Source organism: Eimeria necatrix, genomic scaffold (assembly GCF_000499385.1).
Source record: "Eimeria necatrix Houghton genomic scaffold, Enh_scaff407, whole genome shotgun sequence".
NCBI classification, from domain to species: Eukaryota; Apicomplexa; class Conoidasida; order Eucoccidiorida; family Eimeriidae; genus Eimeria; species Eimeria necatrix.
The window spans coordinates 2,501-12,500 of record NW_013654306.1 but is presented as its reverse complement, the minus strand read 5'-3'; the positions used below and the strand labels follow the sequence as shown (position 1 = coordinate 12,500).

The window sequence follows — 10,000 nt, the reverse complement described above, 5'->3', positions numbered from 1 at the left end:
ATAGCCCTCTGCTGCACCTGCATGCAGCGGACGTGGCCCGCCGTCGAGGCGCTGGCTGCGCTGCAGCAGCAGCTGCAGCAGCTGCTGCTCTTCCTGCTGCTGCTGCTGCTGCTGCTCCTTAGGGTGTACACCCAGAGCCCGCAGCACCAACTCCCGCAGCAGGTGGAGGCTGCACTGCAGCGTCGCCACTATGAGGGAAACCACCTGTTCACAAAACCAGGCAGCAGCAGCAGCAGCAGCAATGCAGCAGCAGCAGCAGCAATGCAGCAGCAGCAGCAGCAATGCAGCAGCAGCAGCAGCAAAGCCAGAGGAGCCGCCGCTGAGACTGCAGCTGCAACAACCGCAACGCGAAGCGGAAGCAAAAGGCGAGCAACTGCAGCAGAAAGTGCAGCAGAAGCAGCAGCATTGGGCAGCAGCAAACGCGGAGCAGCTGCAGCAGCAGCCGCAGCAGCAGAAATGAGTTAGCTGCAGCAGCAGGTGCGGAAGCGGCTGCACCCACCTGCGGCTCCGAAGCAGCAGCAGCAGCTGCTGCTGCTGGCGGACTCTCCAGCAGCAGCCGCAGCGTGGCTGCTGCATGCACTGCAGTGCATGTGACTGCATGCGCAGCCTCAGCAGCAGCAGCAGCAAGCTGCGTGCACAACACAGCAGCAGCAGCAGCAGCAGCAGACCTGGCTGCAGCAATTTGAAGGCCCCACTAGGAGTGGCTTGGGCATAGCCAGGGAAGCTGCAGCTGCTGCAATGGCTTAGGAATAGGCTCACTGCTTCCGTGTTGCTGCTGCTTCTGCTGCTGCTGCTGCTGCTGTTGCTGCTGCTTTCGCCCCAGCAGCTCAGAGCAAACGCCTCGATGCTGCTGCCTGCAGCAGCCGACCCACAGCAGCAGCAAAGCTCGGGTGTAGAATAGGCCACCGTAAGCAGCAGCAGCAGCAGCAGTAGACAGCAGCAGCAGCAGCAGCAGTAGACAGCAGCAGCAGCAGTAGACAGCAGCAGCAGCAAGCTCACCAACAACATGGGTCCCCGTCAGCAGCAGAGACCATTTCAACGAGGGGCCTGGCAGCAGCAGCTGCAGCAGCAGCGCATTGCCATCCCTTCCAGCTGCAGCAGCAGCGCCTCCAATTTGCTGCTGCTGCTGCTGCTGCTGAGGTGCTTGGGCGCGCAGCCACAGGCCAGTTTGAGCAGCGGCTTGCTGCTGCTGCCACTGCTGCTGCTGGTCTTGCTGCTGCACCCGCTGCAGCAGCACGGCGTCAGGCCCCACGCTGCAGTCCGGGGTCACTGCAGCAAGCAGCAGCAGCGCCTTCAGCAGCATTTGCCGCGCAGTGTGGAAGCAAAGCAGCGGCTGCTGCTGCTGCTGCTGCAGCAGCGGGTGGGCCTGGGCCCTGGCCCGGGCCTCTTCTATCACTGCATGCAGCAGGTGTCTGTACACCCGAAGCAGCTTCAGCAGCGCAACAAACAGCAAGTCTTCTGTGGGGTTTTCTGCTGCTGCGCCTTTAAAGCCCACGGGGGCGACAGCAGCAGCAGCAGCTTGGTCGTCTGCTGCTGCTGCTGCTGCTGCTGCTGCAGGGGTTGCTGCGGTGCCAGCAGCAGTTGCTGGCGCTGCGTCTCCCCCAGAGGACTGCTTCTGCTGCAGTCCATCTGCTGCTGCTGCTGCTTCAGAGTCGAGGGCCGAGGAAGTCTGCTGCAGCAGCTGCTGCTGCTGCCACAGTGCAGCCAAATGCACGCACACCTGCAGCGGGGCATCCAGCAGGTCCCCTTGCTGCTCCATCCACAGCAGCAGCTGCTGCAGCAGCTGCGCCGACGGCCCCTCAGCAAAGCAAGTTAGCAGGCTCTGCAGCAGCAGCAGCAGCAGCAGCAGCAGCAGCAGCACACGCAACGCGCACCCGCACCCGATGCTGCTCTCCTGCTGCTGTCGGCACGAAGTAAACAGCAACTGCTGCAGCAGCGACTGCAGCAGCGGCAACTGCAGCAGCAGCAGCAGCAACTGCAGCAGCAGCAGCAGCAGCTGCAGCAGCAGCTGCAGCAGCACATCTGCGCACCTCTATGACTTTCAAAATGTCCGACAAGAGCCCCAAAGGAGGCAGCAGCACAGAAACTCTCCCGAAGCTGACAGCAGCAGCAGCTGACCAGCATCGCTGCTGCAGCAGCGGCAGCACCGGCTGCATGCGCGCCTGCTGCTGCAGCAACGGGGAGCTCAGCAGCAGCTCTAGCGCTGTCTGCTGCTGCCAGAGACGCTGAGACTGCAGGCCCCAAGCAAAATGAGGGTCCTGTAGCAGCAGCAGCAGCAGCAGCAGCAGCAGCAAAGGGGCCACACACGGGCCTTAAAGAAGGCTCTGGACTCTGGTTCTTTCAGCAGCAGCAGCAGCATAGACAGCCGCAGTGTCAACTGCAGCAGCAGCAGCGGGAAAAGCTGCAGCAGCGGCACAAAAGTAGCAGCAGCAGCACCTGCAGCAGCAGCACGAACAGCGGGAGCTGGCTCCACACTTACTAGACAGAGCAGGGAAGCCAACTGACACGAGGCTCGGGCGAGGCTGTTTTGCTGCTGCCACGATTGCTGCTGCTGCTGCTGCTGCTGCTGCCGCTGCAGCGCCTGCACACCTGAGAGGTGAACCAAAAACAGCTGACCCACTGCAGCAACAGCAGGAGCTGCTGCGCGCTCGCTGCTGCTGCTGCTCTTCGACTGCAGCAGCAGCTCCCGCGGAAGTAAAGGGCCCGACTGCCACGGGCCGCCGCCATTCTGCTGCTGCTGCTGCAGCATTCCCTGCAGCAGCAGCAGCAGCAGACGTAGAGCAGCAAGAGGAAGGCAGCACCGAATCCCGAAGAGTTCAACACATGTGGGGTCGTCAGCTGTCTGTACACCCCGCAGGAACGGCCGCTGCTGCTGCTGCTCAGCCCACCAGCGGGGCACACTGCTGCTGCTGCTGCTGCTGCTGCTGCTTTGCTGCTGACTGGCGTCAAAGAGCAGCAGCAACAACAAGGTGAGATAACGGTCTGCATCCGCCTGCAGTTCTTGAATAAGTGCCGTGCAGATTGGGCTTGCTGCAGCGCTGGCGGCAGCAGCAGCTGCTGCTGTGCCTTCCTCGCGCTGCTGCTGCTGCTGCTGCGGGTCTGCAGCAGGCAGCGTCAGCAGCAGCTGCAAGCTGCCGTACAGCAGCGCCCGTGCTGCTGGCGGCAGCAAATGAGGCACATCTGTGAGCAGCAGCACGAGCAGCTGCGTCTGCTGCAGCGGGAAGGCCCGGGACTGCATGCTGCTGCTCTCAGCTGCCTGTACACCCCACGCCAGCAGCAGCAAGTGCTGCAGCACAACCAAGCCGTAGATCTGCCGCAGCTTGTAGCAGCAAAAGCGCTCACTAGTTAAGTAGCAGTCCAAGACCTCTGCGGCGCGCTGCGCCAAAAGGCCGCAGTTGCTGCTGCTGAGGGCTCCCGCTGCTGCTGCTGCTGCTCGCGGCAGCACTTGCTGCTGCAGCGGGGAAAGCGCCTGCTGCTGCTGCTGCTGCTGCAGCTCGAAGCAAGCAGCAGCTAACTCCGGAAGAGCCCCCAAGGCGCAGTACAGGGCAGCGCGCAGCGATGACTGATAAGTTGTCCTGAAGAGCTCAATCCACAGCAGGCTTGCTGCTGCTGCATACAGCTGCTGCTGCTGCTGCTGCTGCGGCAGCGGCGCAGCAATGCCCGCCGCGCGCAAAATGCGCTGCACATGCGTCAAGAACAGCTCGGGGCTCAGCAGCAGCCACATATTGTTGCTGCCTCTCCCGTTCGGCGCTCGCTGCAGCACCCCACACAGCCTGTAAGCAGCAGCAGCAGCAGCAGCAGCAGCAGCAGCAGCAGCAGGAGCAATAGACACAATTCGTCACAAACGCTGGGCTGCTGCCCCGTCGAAACAGGCGCGCCGCCTCAGTCCCTGCAGCGGCAGCAACCAGCACCGCTATCTTAACGAAAAGCAGCAGCAGCACTGCAGCAGCAGCAGCAGCGCAGCAGCAGCAGCGCAACAGCAGCAGCAGCGCAACAGCAGCAGCCCGTGTCTCACCTTCGCATTTCCATCCTTGCAAGTTTTACCGAGGGTCTCTCGGCGAGTCCGTCGACGGCCTCCCAGCAGTGCGCGGCGTGGGCGCGCTGCTGCTGCTGCTGCTGCTGCTGCTGCTGCAGCAGCAAGAAGCTCAGCTGCGGGTCTTCGGTGTCTGCGTCTATGGCTTCCACGAAGAAAAACAGCAGCCGCTGCAGCCCCGATAAAATGTCCCTTTGGCCTTGTCTTGCTGCACTGATGAGGAGGCAGCAAACTCTGGCTAGCTGCTGCGTGCGCTGCCGTTCATTGAGCTGCTGCTGCTGCTGCCAGACCGCTGCAGCGCCGCCGCCGCTGCTGCTGCTGCTGCTGCTGCTGGCTGCTGCGGCTGCGCGCGCCGCCGCGTGCTGCACGTCCAGGCGGCACAGCTGCGTGCATGCAGCCAGCAGCAGCAGCAGCGGGGGCCGCAGCAGCAGCGGGACCAGGGGGTAGCGCAGCAGCAGCTGCTGCTCCAGGAAGCGGTAGCGCTCGGGCCACAAAATGCCCACTGCATGCAGCGCAGCAGTTGCTGTTTGGGGATGTGCTGCCAGCAGCTGCAGCAGCTGCAGCGCAGCAACGCTGCAGCAGACCTGCGTGTAGACTGCAGCAAGCGCGGGCTGCCGCTCCGCGTCTCCCAAAAAGCTGCCATCTGCTGCTGCTGCATGCGGCGGCAGGTCTCCTGTTTCCTGCTGCAGCAGCGGGACTTGCTGCAGCTGCTGCGCCACAGCCACCACAGCAGCAACAAGGCTGCTGCTTCTTTCCAGGGTCCGCGGCGCCCACTGCAGCGGCTGCAGCGGCTGCAGCGCTGCTGCTGCTGCTTCTGCTGCTGCCGGCAGCAGCAGCGCCTCGCTGCACGACGGCAGCACTCCGAAGGAAGACAAGCCTGCTGCTGCTGCGCCGCTGCTGCTGCTGCTGCTGAAGGCGAGGCCCAGCAGCAGCAGCGGGAAAGGCACGGCCGTTAGCGGCGCCCCCTCTCCGCAGGTCTGCTGCACCCCCTGCAGCAGCAGCAGCAGCAGCAACTCCCGCAAAGACACGCTGTGGTATCTGGAAACAGCAGCAGCAGCAGGCAAGTGAAGACAAGACCCCACAAGGATTTCTTTGGGGGGGGCCCAGGGCGGCAGCAGCCAAGCAGCACGGGGCTGCAGCGGCAGCAGCAGCGCGAGCTCTATTGCTGCTGCTGACAGCACCGGCGCTGCTGCTGCTGTTCCTGCTGCTGCTTCGCGCCCATACAGCAGCCTCGCGCCCTCGCCCTGCGGCGCCCCAGCCAGCAGCGGGTCGCTTTGTCGCCGCTGCTGCTGCTGCTGCTGCTGCTGCTGCTGCTGCTGCAGCGCGATGCAGCGAGCCAGGGCTGTCCAAGTTGCTGCGTCTGCTGCTTCAATCATTGTGTCTTCAACTGTCTGCCACCTTTCGTCAAGAGCAGCACAGAGCGGCAGCGCCGTCGCCGAGGAGGTCGCAGGCAGCTGCCGCCTGCTGCTGCTGCTGCTGCTGCTGCTGCTGCTGCTGCTGCAGTCGGAGCACCTGCATGCGCTGCTGCTGCTGCAGTCGTCCACTTCTCGCACTTCCTGATAGAAAAGAAACCGCTGCTCCGACTCGAAGAAGGCCCGGGCCTGCGCGCCTCCCTGTTCCCAGCTGCTGCTTGTCTCCTCTGCTGCTGCTGCTGCTGCTGCTGCTGCTGCTGCTGCATCGGCCGCTGCTGCGTCTGCTTCCTTTTCTGCTGCAGCAAGACGGCCCCCGCCACCGCACACGGAAGCAGCAGCCGAGGCGCCTCCCCTGGGGGAGGGCAGGGCGAGGCTTCGCTGCCGCGGCTGCTGCTGCTGCTGCAGTACGTGCTGCTGCAGCAGGCGCTGCTGCTGCAGCCGCTGCTGCTGCTGCTCCCGCAGCGTCTCCAGAAGATGCGTCCACTTGCTGCGCTGCTGCTCCGAAGGCTCCGAGACAAAAAAAGAACTGAGGGCCTTCGAAGTGAGGGGATCTAAGAGGGCCTCGTCGCCTCCTGCTGCTGCTGCTGCTGCTGCCTGCTGCCGCCAGTCTGCGGGGGGCCCCACGGAGCAGCTGGGGTCTGCTGCTGCTTCTTCCTGCAGCGCCGCTCGCGCTGCAGCCCGCATGTGCTGCAGCGGCAGCGGATTTGCTGCCAACGCAGCAGCAAGATCTTCTGCTGCTCGCTGCTGCAGCTGCAGCAGCACATATGCTGCTGCTTTCTGCACAGCCAAGCACTGGTTGGGGTGCAGCAGCAAACAGATGTACCAGCAGTACGGCGGCAGCACGCCCCCGAACCCCAGAGCTGGTGCAGCAGCAGCAGCAGGAAACCCTGCTGCTGCTGCTGCTGCTGCTGATCCTGTTGCTGTTGCTGCTGCTGCTGCTGCTGGCTGGTTCCGGGCCGGCGCCAGAGCCACAGCCGGGAGAGTCAGCTGCGCGTGCATTGGCTGCAGCTCGAAAGCATCGATCATGCTGCTGCTGCTGTTGTTGTTGCTGCTGCTGCTGCTGCTGCTGCTGCTGCTGAGATAGGGCAGCGAGGCAACGAAGAGGCGCAGCTCCTCTCCAGTGGTCCCCGCTGCTGCTGCCGGCGATTTTGCTGCTGCTGCTGCTGCTCGCGCTGCTGCTGCTGCTCGTGCTGCTCCCGTCTGCCACCTGTACACTTCAATGAACAGCAAATCCCGCTGCAGCAAAAGCCGCAGCACATGAGCCCCCATGAGGCAGCAGCGCTCTCTGAAGTGTGCTGCTTTAGGGGCTTCGTCGTCTAGCTCGCTGCTGCTGCTGCTGCTGCTGCTGCTGCTGCTGCTGCGGGCGCCGCCAACAGCAGCAGCAGCAGCAGCAGCACCGGAGCAGGTCAGCCGCAGCAGCGCAGCAAATGCACGGGAATCCGGGCAAAGGAACTGCATAAAGGCAAAGGCACAGGGCCTCCAGTCTAGAGTGGCAGGATCAGCAAATGGTTCTGCTGCTGCAGCAGCAAGATCTGCTGCAGCAGCTTCTACGGCGTCGGGCGCCTCCAGCTCGCCGCTGCTCCTTCTCGGGGCTGCTGCTGCGCCCGCCCCACCGCCTGCTGCACCAGGCGCCCCCGCTGCTGCTGCTGCTGCTGCTGCTGCTGCTGCTGCTGCTGCAGGGCCCGCAGCCGTCCACGCAGCCACCGCAGGCAAGGGGCCCCTCAAGAAAGTCCTGATGATGCGGGTCAGCAGCAGCCCCAAGCGCCAGTAGCGGCAGCGGGGGAGGTCTGGCTGAACGAACTGCTGCTGCTGCTGCTGCTGCTGCTGCTGCTGCTGCTGCTGCTGCTGCTGCTGCTGTTTCCTGCTGCGCTGCAGGGCCGCGGGGGGCGGAGCAAACACCTGTACGTACACCTCAAACGTGAAGGCGCAGATCTTGAGCATTGCTGCTTGTGCTGCTGCTACGGAAGCAGCAGCAGCACTTTTGTCGGGCTGCCCTGCCGTTGCTGCTGCTGCTGCTGCTGCTGCTTTGAGCGCCCCCGGGCCTGCAGGGGAGGCCGCCTCCTCGAGGCGCTGCACGAGCTGCTGCTGCTGCTGCTGCTGCTGCTGCTGGTCCAGGGCGAGGCAGAAGCGCAGCAAAGAAGCGTCGAAGCGGCGGCGGATGCCCACGCGCTGCAGCAGCAGCGCGACGCAGGAGAAGAAGGCTATGAGGAGCCTTGCTGCGTCTGCTGCTGCAGCAGCAGCAGCAAAGTCCAGCCGCAAGCCGTCTATGAGGCCCCCCAGCTGCAGCAGCACAGCCATTGCGTTTGCTGCATTCCGAACTGCCCCCTGGGCCAGCAGCTCGAAGCAAGCAGCTTTAACAGCAGCAAGCTGCAGCCGGTTTGTGGAGGCCCCTGCATGCAGCACGGCATAGACGAGGTCCAGTGCGTGGCGGCAGCGGTGTGGGGCCCCGCTGCTGCTGCTGCTGCTGCTGCTGCTGCTGCTGCTCCAGGAGAGCGACTCGGGCAGCAGCGGCGGCAGCAGCGGCAGCGGCATCAGCAGCCAGCTGCTGCTGCAGCCCGCCAGCGCCGACAGGGCTGCATCAAGTGCAGCAAGCAGCCCCCTGGGGTAGGCCCCCTCAGCTTCCAGCACTGAGGGTCCTGCTGCTGCTGCTGCTGCTGCTGCTGCTGCTGCTCCGGGGAACGAAGGGATCAGGCCGGGGCCCCCGAACGCGCTGCCTGCTGCTGCTGCTGTCCGTGCTGCAGCCACAAGCCGGCTCTCGTCAAACAGCATCTGCTGCTGCTGCGGCAGCGCCGTGTACTGCCCCCGCACTGCTGCCTCCAGCTGGTGCAGCAGCAGCAGCAGCAGCCGCCCCAGCTGCAGCGCCGGGACTGACTGCAAGCTGCTGCTGAGCCGCTGCGCAGCAAGGGCCCCACCCCAGCAGCAAAGTGTGCTGCAGCAGTCTAGAATGGCGACTTCGAGGGGGGGGTGGACGTCGAGCAGCACGCCCACGGCGTTTGCTGCTGCCTGCAGCAAGCCGCGCTGCTGCTGCTGCTGCTGCTGCTGCTGCTGCCGCACCCCGTACACCTCCATCAGCAGCACCAACGGGTCCACGTACACTCCTGCTGCTGCAGGGTGCAGCCGAGTAAGAGTAGAAATGAGACTGAGAGCTTCGATAAGAAGGGGGGCGTCTGCTGCGCGCAGGCCGGAGTCTGCTGCTGCTGCTGCTGCTGCTGCCACGCTGCTGCTGCTGCTGCTGCTGCGCGTGCCCAGCTGGTGCTGCAGCAGCACTGACCACAGGTCCGAGGGGCCCTGAGAAACCCCAAAGGCCAAACTCAGAATTTCGTGCTGCAGCTGCAGCGACACCTGCGTGACTTCGTCGTCTGCTGCAGCAGCTAGCGGCTGCAGGAAGAAGTGCTGCAGCAGCTGCAGCACGGGCCGCTGCAGCAGAGCAGCAGCAGCACGCCGCGTGTCGCCGCAGAAGACACCGCTCACAGCAAAGTCCATTACGCACTCCAGCCCGTCCCCAGTGCGCCACAAGCTCCGGCCCTAAGAGCAGCAGCAGCAGCAGCAGCAGCAGCAGCAGCAGCAGCAGCAGCAGAAGCTAGAGTGGGGTGAGGTGATGGAAACAGCCGCAGCAGCAGCAGTAGAAGCAGCGGCAGCAGAGGCAGCGCTCCCAGCGTCGTGCCTAGAGGCGCGCCGCTGACTGAAGGCTCCGCAGCAGCAGCAGCAGCGCAGCAGCAGCAGCACCGGCAGCAGCAGCAGCTGCTGCTGCTGCTCACCTGCTGCTGCAGCGTTTGGATCAACTTGCGTGTCTTGCCCACGTCCTCCGCCAAGTGCTGCAGCTGCTGCTTGTCTGCTGCAGCAAGGCCTTCGACTTCTCCGGGAGGCGACAGCAGCCCGAAGTCCGTGAGTGTGGGGGCCTTGAAGTCTTCTAGCTGCTGCAGCACGCGCTGCTGCTGCTGCTGCTGCTGCTGCTGCTGCTGCTGCTGGCGGCTGAAAGGCGTGGGGCCCGGGCCCGCAGGCACCACCCACCGCAGCAGCTTCGGCTGCAGAATGAGCAGCACCAGTTCGCAAATCCGGGTGGACAGCAGCCGCTGCTGCCGCTGCTGCTGCTGCTGCTGCTGCTGCTGCTGCTGCTCCTGCTGCGGCTTCTGCTGCGGGTCGGCGGGCACGGCCAGCTGGAACTGCTGCTGCTGGGCCTGCTGCTGCTCCTGCTGCTGCTCCTGCTGCTGCTCCTGCTGCAGCTGCTGCTGCGCCCTCGAGTCGAAGTCCTGCGCTGAAGCTGCGCGGCGGCCAGCAGGAAGAGCAGCAGGAGACACAATGTGGGGCAGCAGCAGCAGCAGCCGCTGCAGCTGGTTCGAGGAAGCATGGAAGCTGCTGAGCAGCAGCAGCAGCAAGTCAGTAATGGCCCAGATGCACTCCGTGCTGTGCTTTGCTGTGAGTGCTGCTGCTTCTGCTTCAATGCCCGTTGCAGCAGCAGCAGCTGCTGCTGCAACAACAGCAGCAGCGCTGTCCCCGTCAGCTGCAGCGGCGGCGTTCTGCAGCGCGAGGTCCTGCTGCTGCTGCCGCTGCTGCT

At 64.6% G+C, this 10,000-nt stretch overlaps 1 protein-coding gene across 1 annotated transcript in view; it reads right to left on the bottom strand.

The window, feature by feature from the left end:
• ENH_00051490 (hypothetical protein, conserved) overlaps positions 1 to 10,000 on the bottom strand; it is a gene marked incomplete at both ends in the record, with an annotated part of 11,669 nt that overhangs the window by 324 nt on the left and 1,345 nt on the right. Inside the window, 8 exons of the mRNA XM_013581385.1 lie at positions 1 to 204; positions 500 to 628; positions 760 to 854; positions 1,000 to 1,822; positions 2,031 to 2,258; positions 2,480 to 3,773; positions 4,016 to 8,970; positions 9,204 to 10,000. The exon at positions 1 to 204 is cut by the window's left edge and continues 324 nt beyond it; the exon at positions 9,204 to 10,000 is cut by the window's right edge and continues 679 nt beyond it. Coding sequence (XP_013436839.1) covers positions 1 to 204; positions 500 to 628; positions 760 to 854; positions 1,000 to 1,822; positions 2,031 to 2,258; positions 2,480 to 3,773; positions 4,016 to 8,970; positions 9,204 to 10,000 — 8,525 coding nt within the window. The remainder of the gene's footprint in view (positions 205 to 499; positions 629 to 759; positions 855 to 999; positions 1,823 to 2,030; positions 2,259 to 2,479; positions 3,774 to 4,015; positions 8,971 to 9,203) is intronic.